This window comes from Panthera onca, chromosome A3 (assembly GCF_046562875.1).
Source record: "Panthera onca isolate mPanOnc1 chromosome A3, mPanOnc1 haplotype 2, whole genome shotgun sequence".
In the NCBI taxonomy this organism is placed as follows: domain Eukaryota; kingdom Metazoa; phylum Chordata; class Mammalia; order Carnivora; family Felidae; genus Panthera; species Panthera onca.
Window position 1 is genome coordinate 126,208,585 of NC_138341.1, and position 13,891 is coordinate 126,222,475.

At 50.1% G+C, this 13,891-nt stretch overlaps 1 protein-coding gene and 1 long non-coding RNA gene across 5 annotated transcripts in view; one reads left to right on the forward strand and one right to left on the reverse strand.

The window, feature by feature from the left end:
* Positions 1-13,891, reverse strand: part of LOC144615867 (uncharacterized) — a 742,065-nt gene that overhangs the window by 326,228 nt on the left and 401,946 nt on the right. The window lies entirely within an intron of this gene.
* The window catches only part of EYA2 (EYA transcriptional coactivator and phosphatase 2), a 255,263-nt gene that overhangs the window by 203,585 nt on the left and 37,787 nt on the right, over positions 1-13,891 (forward strand). For all 4 annotated transcript variants that reach the window (XM_078444001.2, XM_078444000.2, XM_078444002.2 and 1 more), the window contains one exon: positions 9,592-9,681. In XM_078444001.2, the coding sequence (XP_078300127.1) occupies positions 9,592-9,681 (90 nt within the window). The remainder of the gene's footprint in view (positions 1-9,591; positions 9,682-13,891) is intronic.

Consider the following 13,891-nt stretch of genomic DNA (forward strand, 5'->3'; position numbering starts at 1 on the left):
AGAACGGCCATGGTTTGGGAAATACCAGGTTAAACTATTGCACAGGAATTTCCAAGCAGGGAACGTTTTCTGATGGCAGATTCTGGCCCCTGCTGCTTTTTGCTAATAATACCCAAGCACCAGGAGCAGGTCATAGCACATGTGTGATCCTGTAGGAGCCCTGGGAGGAACTCACTGTATCCGGATAAGGAAACTGAGGCCCGGGGAGGGTGAACATGTCATCCAAGGTCACATCCCTAAGGAATGGCAGCCCCCAGGATTTGAACTCGGGTCCCACTAACTCCATGATGGATGCTCTCAGTGGTTTTGCTTCATGGAGCGCCTTGCCTGTGGCCGCTTGCGTGGACACCTTGTGCGGGTGGAGGCAACGTGTGGCGGCCGTTTGCCTCATTAGGCAGTGCTTGTGTGAAGGAGAAATTGATGCTCTAAGACCAGATAATAACCGGGACCTTGATTTATGTCCCCTTGGGGAGGGGCTGTCAGAGGTACAAAACTGGGTCGTTGCGAAAATGTGTAGAATTAGGGGCACCTGAGTGGCTCAGCCGGTTAAGCGTCTGGCTCTTGATTTCGGCTCAGGTCATGATCTCACAGGTCGTGGGACGGAGCCCCCCGTGCAGAGCCCGCTTGGGATTCTCTCTCTCCCTCTCTCTCTCCCTGCCTCTCCCCCACTCGTGCATGTGCATGCATGCTCTCTCTCTCTCTCTCTCTCTCAAAATAAACATTTTAAAAATCTGAAAAAAGACACGCAGAATCACTTGAACTTGCCCACCGGACCCTGGCCATGTTGGAAACACCCAATTTCCCCACAGTCATGGGGAGGTGGCAAGCGGGGCCAAGAATTTTGGATTCTAAGTGACAAACACTCAACACACGTCAGTTTAGGCCAGAAAGGGAAATTGATCTGCTCCTGTAACCAAAATGCCCAGAAGTAGACTTCAGGAACAGTGGGATCCAGTCACCAAACAATTTTGTCTGAATCTGTGTGCATCATCATGGAGGCCCTGCCAACATCCCCCAGCTCAGGTTCTACCAGCTCAGAAGTCAGAAGTGCCTTTTTCCCGGTGGTTACAGCTAAAGTCCCAGGGCCAGATCTCAGTGGCTCCCACTGGCCACATAACCATCCCTGAACGAGTCACTCTGGTTCTGGCTAGGCCTGGGTTACGAAATCATTCTAGGAGGCCAATATGGGTATTATTTTTACTCAAAATTAATAACTGCTTATTTACAGACACGAAAGTTCATTCCCAGAGAGATTAGGTATCTCCACAATATCATGCTGCCCCTTTTCTTAACCGGTTGGTGTTTTTTCAAAGTGTCTAATAAAGGCCCTGTGTTGGGGGCCCCCAGGACCACCCTCGGGCTCGATGAGCTGCTAGAAGGACCCACAGGACTCAGAAAAGCTGTTATATTCACAGTTACAGTTTATTGCAGTGAAAGACTACAGATTAAAATCAGCAAAGGGAAAAGGCACGTGGGATAAAATCCGGGAGAACGTAGGCACCGCCTTCCAGACGTCCTCTCGCAGTGGAGCTCAGGCGACTCTGCCAGCACTGATGGGCCAAGAGTCGCCAAGCAGTGAAGCTCCCCCGAGCCCCCGGTGTCCAGGGGCTTCCTGGGGCCCCTGCTGTAGGCACCACAGCCCCTCAAGACTCCAGCCCCGCAGAACAAAAGCAGGCATTCACCGTGATCCCACTGTTAGCATAAACCGTCTGATCAGCCAGGACTGCCTGGCCCAAGGACTCAGAGCTCCTCTGTGGGGAGCCAGCCCAGCAAGGACCAGTCTGGAAGACAGACCCGAGGAATGCGAATGCGCAGGGTTCCGGCAACACTTGCCGAAGTTAACCCTTTCCTGCGCACACAGCCTCCAAATCTTCACAGCAGGGACCCCAAGGGAAACCCACGAAAGGGCTCAGCTCAAACCGAGACCACCAGCTGCTGGGCCTGGCACATCTGGATATTCCAGGAGCGACATCACACTTCGTCCCAGTCACGCAGCTGAACCCCGGAAGGCAGACACGTCCTCAGAGCACAGAAGCCGTAACGGGCATCACGGCGTAACCAGAGGATTGTGGAATCTGGTGTCAGATCGGACCCGAGTTCTAGTCACAAAGCTGCCTCAAGAAGAAATGCGCTTTATACCGTGACCCACCTCTGTCTCTCTCTCTCTCTCTCTCTCTCTCTCTCTCTCTCTCTTCTCTCTCTCTTTCTCGCCCCTTCTGTCTCAAACACGCACACACACAAACACTCCACCCGAAATAGAAGCTCACCATTACTGTATATGACATGCTCTGATTTTCTGTTGTCTATTCTACGGATTGGCAAACTTTTTCTATAAAGACATAATAAATATTTTAGGCTTTAGGCTAGGCCCCGTGGTGACTACCAACTCTGCCACTGTAGCACAGAAGCAGCCATAAACACTAAGTGAACAAATGGGCACTGCTGTGTTCCAATAAAACTTTATTTACAAAAACAGACAGGGGGCCACAGATTCTCTTGTATTTCTTCCATTCTTTTTTTTTTTTTTTCTTTTTTAATGCTGGCCTTTAAAGTCAGCTTTCACTAAAGGGATTATAACCTGCACTTTGAAAACCCCATTTGATCTCTCTAACGACCCATCTTGCAGATAACAAACGGAGGCACACAAGAATTGAAATGACTTGGACAAGGTCATTTAGCTGGTGAGCGGTAGAACTGGCCTTGGTCATAAGCAGTTTGGCTGAGAGCCCGCTCTCTTTGCCTCTACCCCAAAGCACTCAAAGGTCAGTTATTACTATTATTACTGAGTGAGCTGTGAAAGAACCCAAAGGACCAGAGTCACCTAAGGCATCAGGACAAGATGAGGCTGTGCCTTCCTTTTGTTCAAAGGGTTGTTGTGGTTCCAGATAAATAGTGTGTGGGTCGGGGCACCTGGGTGGCTCAGTCAGTTAAGCGTCCAACTTTGGCTCAGGTCATGATCTCATGGTTTGTGAGTCCGAGCCCCGTGTCGGGCTCTGTGCTGACAGCTCAGAGCCTGGAGCCTGCTTCGGATTCTGTTTCTCTCTCCCAAAAATAAATAAAAACATTTAATAAATAAATAAGCACCCATTGGAACCATCTATGACAAAAGCGCTACACTTTTTTTTTTTTTTTGTAATGTTTTTATTTATTTTTGAGAGGCAGAGACAGAGCATGAGTTGGAGAGGGGCAGAGAGAGAGGGAGACACAGAATCCGAAGCAGGCTCCAGGCTCTGAGCTGTCAGCACAGAACCCGACATGGGGCTCAAACTCACGAACTGTGAGATCATGACCTGAACTCAAATCAGACGCTTAACCAACTGAGCCACCCAGGCGCCCCTAAAAATGCTACACTCTTAAAGCAGAAAACATGGAATCTCAGGGAAGGGAATTCTATAGCGGACGGAGTTGCGATTCACTTAAACAACTTTTTGGTAAAAAAAAAAAAAAAAAAAACTTGGGCTCCTTTTGAAATGAAAATGCTGCTTCCTAATCTATAGGGATTGGGAATTAGACCTCCAAGAATGTGGCTTAAAATGAGAAGCTTGTAAATGTGGGCACGATGGAGACACTTGGTAGAAAACAACTACTGTTGTTTTTTTTTTTTTTAATGTTTATTTATTTTAAAGAGAAAGCATGGGGTGGGGAGGGGCAGATGAGGTGGGGGGGTTGGCACAGAGGATCCGAAGCAGGCTCTGTGCTGACAGGAGAGCGCCCAGCACGGGGCTCAAACTCACAAATCGTGAGATCATGACCTGAGCCGAAATCAAGAGTCAGACGTTTAACGGACTGAGCCACCCAGGCACCCCCACGAGGCAGGTGTTAGCCCAGCCCTGGTGGAGAAAGTCCCCACCATCCGCCTCTCATTAGAGACCTTCCCCAAGAATGCGTAATAATTAGCTTTCCAAGCTGCGTCCAGGCCCACAGCATCTGCCTCGAAGCCGGATGCCAAGGTGTGGAGCCCCCGCGTCAGCCCCCTGAATGAACACACGCATAGCCCAGCCCTCCATGTCTAATGTGAACCCTGGGAAATCTGCTAGGTCATTAGAACACATTGAGAAAATCCGCAGGGCCTTTGATTTGTGCCTTCCGTGGGAGAGAACCAGCCCCAAACTCTGAAGTCTAACAAAGATGACATTCCATCCACCCAGCCCCACCAGCCCCCGCCACGGTCCTTTGGTGGACAAGGTACGAACTGAAGCCTGTTGTGGGAAAAAAAAAAAAAAAATTCCTTTTCTCGGTTCTCCCTTCTGGTTTAAATGGATCATTTTTAAAAAACAATCTGTTTCTGCTGTTGCTTATTTAGGACATTAACCTAAACAAGACAACTTTTTTTAATCCAAAGAGTGTGTAGTGATTAAGAATGGTTTTCAGGGGGCCCCTGGGTGGCTCAGTCGGTTAAGCATCCGACTTCGGCTCAGGTCATGATCTCACGGTCCGTGAGTTCGAGCCCCGCGTCGGGCTCTGTGCTGACAGCTCAGAGCCCGGAGCCTGCTTCCAGTTCTGTCTCTCCCTCTCTCTCTCTGCCCCTCCCTCACTTGTAGTCTGCCTCTCTCAAAAATAAATAAACGTTAAAGAAATCTTTTTTTAAAAAGTGGTTTTGGGGGCACCTGGGTGGCTCAGTAGGTTACATATCCTACTTCGGCTCAGGTCACGATCTCATGGTGCGTGGGTTCGAGCCCCGCATCAGGCCCTGTGCTGACAGCTTGGAACCTAGAGCCCGCTTGAAATTCTGTGTCTTCCTCTCTCTCTGCCCCTCTCCCACTCGCACTCTGTCTCTCTCACTCTCAAAAATAAATAAGCATTTTAAAAAAAATTTTTTAAGTGGTTTTCATAAAATGTCATCTGATTTAGGGTGTTTCTGCTGGGCTCACAGAAACAGGTTCTTTGCTTAAGGGTTCGACGAAGTCGATTGGGGGATTTTGACAATGACGAGTGCTTATGGAGTGCCTGCTGTATACCAGGCTGCGTGTCCCCATGTGCTAGCTCATTTGAACCTCACTGCTTCCCAGGGTGGCAGAGGGACCAGAGCGGGTCTGAATGGGTCAGGGCCTGTTAGGAGCTGAAGAACATGGCACGAAGGCTTCCATGTTTTAGGCCTTGTTTGCCAAGGACACATGCTAGATCAGAAAGAGGATCCCCCTCCAAGCCGCACAGAGTGACCGAAGCCGACAGACCAGGGTGGTATGTTTGTGGATCGTATGAGGGACGTATTCAGCAGGTAACACAGGATAAAACCGGTCATTTTCCTCCCGCCCCCACTCTGGATGTGTTTCACACTCCATAACGCTGAGTCTCCACCAATTTTTTTTAGTTTCTCAGTCTTTGCAATCCTGGAAGAACGTTTTCTACTTGGATACAGTGGTCTGGCCCAAGGTCGCATTCTGTGTTACTTAACCGTTGTGCTTCTCTTGGGTTATTCCAGACTTTTCTACCCCTGAACCCCTAGTTCTTATCAAATTCATGGGAAAGAGGTCCCACCAGCAGAGTTCAAAACAATCTCCAGGCAGCATCCCAGCAGATTTTAGGAAAATCTGAAACAAGGAGAATTATCAAGGAATAGCTGGTATCCTAAAGGTTCTCCTCAGAAACATTTGGGTGTTTTAGGGGCGCCCGGGTGGCTCAGTCGGTTGAGCGTCCTACTTCGGCCCAAGTCAGGATCTCGCGGTTCATGGGTTCGAGCCTCGCACCGGGCTCTGTGCTGACAGCTCAGAGCCTGGAGCCTGTTTCAGATTCTGTGTCTCCCTCTCTCTCTGCCCCTCCCCCACTGGCACTATATGTCTCTGTCTCACAAAAACGAATAAAGGTTAAAAAAGGGTTTTTTTTTTTAATTTTGTTTTAATTTTTAATTATACTGTATGTGAATCCTCTCTCTTTCAAAACATTTTAGAATATTGTAGCTCATGTTAAAATTTACTTTCGTCCTTACCTTTAATTCCTGTCCCCTCCTCTCTGCCTTCCAGAAGTAATTAACTGTTACGATTCTGGTACATCCTTTCAGATATTTATAAATATAGAAGTGCCTGTGGAAAATATGTAGTAGCATTGTATGTGTTTCTAGTAAATGCTAATAACTAATGCAGTATATAACTTTCAGAAAAGTGTTGCTTTCACTCAGTATTAGGGGGGGCGTGTCCATGTTAATATGCAGACACGTGGTTCATTTCTTTCCATTGAATTTAGTTTTCCACCAAATGAATATACTGCAGCTTATATTTCTGGTAACCTTTGGCCGGACAGCTAAATTGTTCAGTCTTTCGCTATTTACAGACAACTCCGTCTCGTTCATAGGTATGGCCTTTCTCTAGAGTAGACAATGAGAAGTAGAATTACTAAGTTCCCTTTTATTTTTTTTTTAAGTTTATTTATTTATTTTGAGAGAGAGAGAGCATGCGAGCAGGGGAGGGGCAGAGAGAGAAGGAGAGAGAAAGAATCCCAAGCAGGCTCTGCGAGGAGCCCCAACTCACAAACCGAACCCCGAGATCCTGACCTCAACTAAGACCGAGAGTTGGACGTTCCACCGACTGAGCCACCCAGGTGCCCCACGTTCCCTTTTATTTAGTTTTCTTTTTTTTTTAATCCAGGAAATATACGCATATAGTTTAAAACTCATATAGTTCTACAAAGAAAAGGGTCCTCAGTGGACCCCACCACACCGTTTCTTTCTGCCCAGAGGCCACAACCTTCCACTCTTGCTGATTCTTTCGGTATTTACCTCCAAATTTCTGAGTAGCCTGCTTCTGGTACCACTCCTTGATTTTTTTTTTTTTCCTGTTTTAGGCATGCTCCCTGGCCTCCCAAGCTAGAAGATGAGAATTGAGCTCTCTTTTCTCGCCCCAGCCCCCATCGCACACACGCAGATTTTCTCTCCACCTCCTGCCAGTATCGATAAGACACAATTCCAGCTTTATCGATACTGAGTATTTGCCTTCGTCTAACCATACAAAATACTTTTCACAGACAGACCCTTCCGCATACAATAATTACTTTTCCTGTTTTGTGTGCTGGCCTGGGAGTTGACGTTTTTCTACATAAATCCTTTTAGCAGCTGAGTGTGGATGGCAGCTTCTCCCTTCTTGTCTAGCGTGCTGTGGGCTGGTCATCCGTGGTTAGGTGCACAGCCTTGCCAAGAAGGAATGTGCAGTTTTGCAGAGGTAAAATGGTTCGGGGATGAGTCATGCGTGGAAACCCCCCCAAAGTCCTTTCCCGGGTCACAGAACGATTCCCTGCTTGGCCCTGAAACGTTTGTTTTCCTTATCTTCCCTTCATTTTTCACTGAGCCCTCTACCCCGCCGCCTTCCAGCCAGGACCCAGAGTGCTAAGCTTTGGCTTTGGGGGCCCTAATGAGGTGTTTCACCTAATGGCTGCGTTCCTGGGCTTGATTCTTCACAGTTGTGTGTGTGAAGCTGACGTCACCAGCGACATGTTTTTCCCTTTTTCTTTAAGGGTCAAGAAGGGTTTACGTCGTTAATTATTTATTTTTTATAATAGAGGTCAGACAGCCGCCCGGGGAAAAATGCAAACAGGAAAAGAAGTGTATGGAGTGACAGGCAGCACAAGGTCCCCTGCATGCCTCCTTCAACCCCCGCCCCTCCAAGCCCTCCTCAGAAGCAGTTTTGGTCTGGGGCCACACGACGTGGGTTCAAATCCCTGCACTCCACCAGCTGCAGGGCCTTGAGCAAGTTACCCAACCGTTTGGGGCCTCCGTTTTCTCATCTGTAAAATGGGAACATAATAATGCTCAACCCCTAAGTCTTTGTGGGAATTAAATGGATTCATTTGTAAAGTGGCACCGAGAAAGCACTTAATAGATACGAACCAGGAATATCACTAAGTGTTGTAGATCCTTTCAGACCAGTGGTTCTCAACCTTGGCTGCATGTTGAAATCGGGTAGGGAGCTTTAAACATCCCTGATGCCTGGACCCCACCCTCAGAAATTCTGATTTGATTGGTCTACGGTGGGGCCTTGAGCATCAGGAGTTTTGAACGTGACGTGGCATGCAGCCAGAGCTGAGAACCATCGTGCCCAGTATTTTTCATGTGCATCAGTTGGGATGGGTGAGGTTATGCTGCAGTAACAAACATCCCCTGAATCTCGTCTACTTCTCTTTCATGCCCATTCTGATCTGCTGCAGCTCTGACCCACATTGTCTTGCCTCTGGAACATTTAGTCTTATGAACTGGGAAGAGAGAGCCTGACCAACCATGCACTCACTCTGAAAGCTTCTGACCACAGCTGAAGCATGACTTCTGCCAACACAAGTCACATGGTCACATCTAAGTTCAACAAGGAGGGTATATATCAGGGGCCGGCAGACTTTTCCTGCAAAGGGTCAGAGAGTAAATATTTCAGTCTCTACAGGACACGGGGGCTGTGTGGCTCCTGCTCACCTCTGCCTTCAAAAGGCAAAAGCAACCACAGACAATACACTGTTTAAAAATGTAAAAAAAAAAAAAAAAAAAAAAGTCAGGGCGCCGGGGTGGCTCAGCCGGTTGAGCATCTGACTTCAGCTCAGGTCATGATCTCGCAGTTCGTGAGTTCAAGCCCCGAGTCAGGCTCACCACTGTCAGCACGGAGACTGATGCGGACCCTCTGTCTCCCACTCTCTGCCCTCCCCCACTCGTTCACGCGCATGCGCTCTCTCTCTCAAATAAGTAAACATATATTTTTTTTAAAGTAAAAAGCCGTTCTTAGCTCATAAGCCATACACAAACAGGCAGCAGGCCAGATTGGGCCCGTGGGGGTAGGGTACCAACCCCCATTGAGGATCCCTCTCCTACAGGGCAAAGCTCCCCAGGAAGGGACCCCAAATATGGGTGATCAGTAGTGCAGTCTACCATAGCACGTGCATAGAAAAGAGAGGGAGGGGGAAAGAAGGGACCCTTCATTGCACAGTTGGGTTTCACACATAACGTGGTGCGATCTGCTTTTGTTAACTTAATACCTTGGAGGTAGATTCAAGTAATCCTAGCATGACTTCACTTTTTTAATCAAATGGGCTAGGTTTCCAGGGTATGGATGGACCATAATGGGGTTTAATTTGTGTGCTCATTTTTCTTTTTTTTAAGTTTATTTCTTTATTCTTGAGACAGAGAGAGACAGAGAGAGAGGAGGGGAGGGGGGGATAGAGAGAGAGAGCAAGAGAGAATCCCGAGCAGGCTCGCGGAGCCCGACGCGGGGCTCCATTGCACAAACCCTGAGATCAGGACCTAGAGAAATCAAGAGTCAGACTCTCAACTGACTGAGACACCCAGGGCATCCTGTGTGCTCATTTTTGTAATTAATCCATTTGCTAGATAACAGAGGGACTTTGTGTATCGGGAAGAGTAAGACAGCATCCGTAGAGAGATTGTCATAAAGAGAGAATCGACAGGCCGGCTCTCCCAGTGGGCTTACATAGTTTACGTTGCTTCCCCTGCAGTCGTCCGGGCCTCCCGGAAAGCAGGAGGGCCGGGAGGGAACCTTTGAAAACACGTTGACGCAGCCTAGGCCGCGTGTGAGCCCCTCAGAACCGACCTGGGCTGCCTGACAGGGGCGGGATGGGACGGGGGAGGCCCCACTGGCGTGTGACTCTGTCCTGTCTTTCTACCAGGACACCACGACGTCTGTGCGCATCGGCCTGATGATGGAAGAAATGATCTTCAACCTTGCAGATACCCATCTGTTCTTCAACGACCTGGAGGTTTGGAACTGCCCGTTTTGTGTCGTAGTCGCCGTAGTTGGTGGCCTGTGTCTGGTTTCAGGGGAAGAGACGCTGCTTCTTCTCTTTTCTGTGTTTCCTTTTTCCTTTGGAGGCTAGAAGCTTTTGCTGACAACCCCCAAGAAGCCACAAAACGGTGGCCAGCGCCAATTTATTGAAAACACGCTTGACCAGCTGATCTCCCCAGCTCCCCCCTGTGGCTAATGGGCGTCTCTCTGCCCTGGTGGTGACGTCCACAGCCGTTTCGCTGATCTAATAAAGACTGTGTAGTTTCTTCCTCCCGAAATTTGCTATTTAATAAGTTTGTTAAGGCAAATTAGTAGAGATCCTCCTGGGTCAGTAATAATGAGCAGTGGGCCGGCATGGAAGCTTTTAAAAGCAATTTACATCCCCCTGAAAATGTGTTTTACAAAGAGAGTGAGCGCAGACAGAGGGGCCGTGCTTATTCAGTGTCAGCTCCTGGGCCCCGAAGCCAGTGGCGAAGGACACAGGGAAAAGGGGGAGGACAGCGTCAGAAATAAGTTTGAATCCTTTGTTTATACCCGGCCTGTGGCAGAAAGATTTGAGAAGAACTTCAAATAAAAAAACATATTTAAAATTGAACTATTAAAGCAAAGGCAGAGCGATAGAAAGCTAAGGGTAAGGCACTTGTGCAAAAATATCTGGCTGAGGCCACCACCTGCAATTAAGTTCAGAGGTTAATCTCTGAGCTTCCTGGTAGCCAAAGCGAGGAGGGAAAGGCGATGCATTCCTGAGCTCTGATGAAAGAGCAAGCAGCTTTCACCAAGGGGAAGGAGGGTTCTTTGGGTTGATAAGAGGATTAATGTGGGGACCTTCTGGCTTTGTAAATTGTATTTGCATGATTGGTTTAACAGATTGAAAAAGGAAGTGAACCCAAAGTTATACTGCGTGTGAAAGAACACTCCTATTTATCTTAGCAGGGGTATTTTTTTCCTGGAATCAAAACGCCCTGGGACTAGCCTGTAAAGCAGGCCTATCAAGGCTATGAATTCCAGAACTGTCCTGGTGGGCCCAGAGCATGAGTCCTATTTACCATCAGGAAAGGATACAGGTTTTCCTTTCTGGTCTGCAGCCCTGGATTCCCAGAGGAGGAAACCCTTGCCGAAATGAACAATCTTGTGTTCCGTGCAGCCTAGGCAAGCCATTTGGGCCTCAGCCTTCCCATCTGTGAAATGGAATTGATGTTCTCTGTCCAACATCTATTTTAAAGAGAGGGTCTGTGTACAAACTCATCGACGCATTGATGACAAAAGAGAACACTGGCACAGTGGGGAGTCCGTGAGCCATCAGACCCGGGACTGTCCCTTTAGCCAGATGCAATGTGCAGGCTCCCTTTACAATGACCTCTCGTGTCTTGGGGAAAAGAGGGAGCAGGGAGGGGGAGAGGGAGAGAATAAATGAGCAAAACAACAAAACAGACGTGGTAATTGAATTCAGCAAGGATTTATGGAGCCTAATATAATCAAGAGCGGGCTGCCTGCAAATAGCGAAACCTGATTGGTTTTAGCAAAAGAGAAAAGGAATTTATTGGCTCTTGTACTTAGAAAGTCAAGGGTAGATTTGGTCTCTCACGATCTCCTCCTTAGAATGTTGGTTCCATGAAGGCAGAAACCACTGCTGTATCACCTTCAGTCCCCAGAGCTTCAGCAGTAAACAGCCAAACAAATCCATCCGTGAGAAAGTTCATTTAATGAAAAGGGTGTAAAGAAAAGAAAAGAATGAGATATGATAGTGAGTGATGGGCAACAGGCGGGTAGGGTTGGGGGGCAGCATTCTCGAGGGAGCCAGGGAAGGCTTCTCGGGAGGCGACGCTTGAGCCAAGGCCTGAGTGGCGGCAGAAGCCAGCCAGGTGGAGATGTAAGGAGGTGGGACCAGCACATGCAAAGGCCCTGGGGTGGGAAGTGGTATGAAGGCCACAATGACCATAGCGTAGAAGTGAAAGCGTGGGGGCAACTGGGATGGATGAGTCTGGAGGTGGAGTTCTGGGCCAGACACAGGTCCTGGACATCAGAGTTTATTCTAGGTGCTGTGGACAGCCATGGAGCCTGAGAACAGTAAACAGGAAAGGCTGCCTGATCTAGCTTATGTTTTAAAAGAACTACTCTGGCTGCTGCGTGGAGAATGGGCAAGAGGAGGGAAACAGTGGAGGCTGGGAGACCAGCCAAGAGATTACTGCAGTTGTCCGAGCAAGAGAAGAAAGATGGGCGGGACCGAGGCGGTAGGAGATGGGCCTCGGGATGGCAGTAAAGCCAAGAGAGCTCCTGATGGGTTGGATGTCGGGGGGGTGGAGAGAGAGGAGTCAGGGGTGAGGGTCCTGGGCTTGGCCTGACCAGGGCAACAGTGCCACTCTCTGAGATGGACAGACAGTGTGGTGGGCACGCGGGCTTTGAGGCGTCTGTGACACCCCAGGGAAGATACCAGACCGACAGGCAGATACAGGAGTTTGAATTAACACCAGACACACAGTAGGGGCTTTCTCAGCGTCGGTTGAACCGGAGGCTCAGAGCCGGGCATTATGCTGGACTGACGTGTGTGTGTTTCGAGGCAATGTCTTCGGCCTTCCCCCTCTGCCGTTCCTCCTTGGCCCCGGAGTGGAAGTCACACCTCTTGGCGAACGGATTTCATGGCCAACTGGAGCTCCTAGGGAAGCCAGTTTGGTTTTCTTCTCTGAATTTTTTTCAAACCTGTCCCCAGTGCCAGAGGCCCCCAGGGCACCTCGGCAGAATTGCAACCACGCTACCCGATGGAGAAGTTGAGACTCACACGAGCGCAAACAGTTCGCTTGCTGGTGTGGGGAGCCCTGTGTCAGAATCCGGGGGGGGGCAGCCTCCCGGGACTCCCCGAGGAGGCTGATGGGACTCGGGAGAGGTGCTTGGTGCCAGTGCCCGCCTGGACGGTGGGGTTTAGAAGACAGAGTGCAGAAGACCCCTTTCTGCTCTGAGCCTGCACTGCCGTCTGTAAATCGGGGTTGGCTCTCGCGCGCGGCTGCGGTTTAAGGGAAAGCTGCCGTTTGCCGGGCCCTCCTCTAAGTGCCGTGGATCCAGCGGCAAACGATACGCAACAAGATCCCCGCCCTCGAAGCATGGACCTTCCGGTGCGGGACGCGCAATATAAACAACTGAATATGTACCGTCAGACGAAGGGCCCCCGCCGGAGACCAGCAGAGTCAGGGAGGAAAGGAGATGGTCCCGGGGCTGTGACTTCACTTGATGCAAGCAGGCCAGGCTTCTCTCCCGCTTGAGCAGACACCTGAACGAGGTGAGGGAGCCGTGTGGGTGTCCCGGCAGGGAGTGTGCTGGGCAGAGAGAACAGCAGGGCAGAGGCCTTGAGGCCTGGCCAAAGTTGGCAGGTTCCTGAAACAGGGAGGCTGGAGCGTCAGCAGGGGGGAGTACGGTGGGCGGGGGGGGGGGGGGGGGGGGCCAAGGTGGGTGCATCCTGAGGCATCCTGAGGCATTGGGTGATATTCTCAGGGTGACTGGAAGCCCCTGGAGGGTTTTGAGCAGGAGAGCTCCACCATCCGACTTGGGGTTCAGAGGCTCCCTGTGGCTGCCGGGGGAAAGCAGGGATCTGCCTCTGGCCAAGTCAGGTGCCCGGACCCCCGTGTGAACGCACTCAAGGGGAAGAATCGGAGGCGTAGGGGGACTGGCAGACACAGACTAGGTGTCATGTTCAGCTGCAGCTCAGGCTAGCCAGGGTACGCGTCCCGAGTCTAGGGCGGGCACCTGCTCATCAGCCCCGTCTGCCTTTGAGCCTGGCCCCACCAGTCCCTGGCTGTGTGCCCCGGGCAGGTTTCTCCCTCTCCTTTGGCCTCGGTCACCTCATCTGCTAAATGGGTAGAAGGGAAGCCCCTCCCTTCCAGGGCTGTAATGATGATGGGAGATAGATGGAAGCCGTCCGCACGGAGCCCAGCACGCTGTACGTGAGCCGTAAATGGGCCTCTGCCCTGCGTGTGCCACTGGGATGGGGGGGGGGGGGGGCCATGGTGCCAGGGCAATTTAAATAATCATTTATGCTACTGTGAGCTAGAAGAATACAGCTAGCTCGCCCGACTCTGGATTTTACAATGATTCAGAAACGGTACGCGCAATACAGAGATAGCTGGAGCCTGGGCGCAAATACCCACAAGTACCTCCCGCCTCTCTCGCGGCCACCTCGCCTTGGAGCAGGAGCT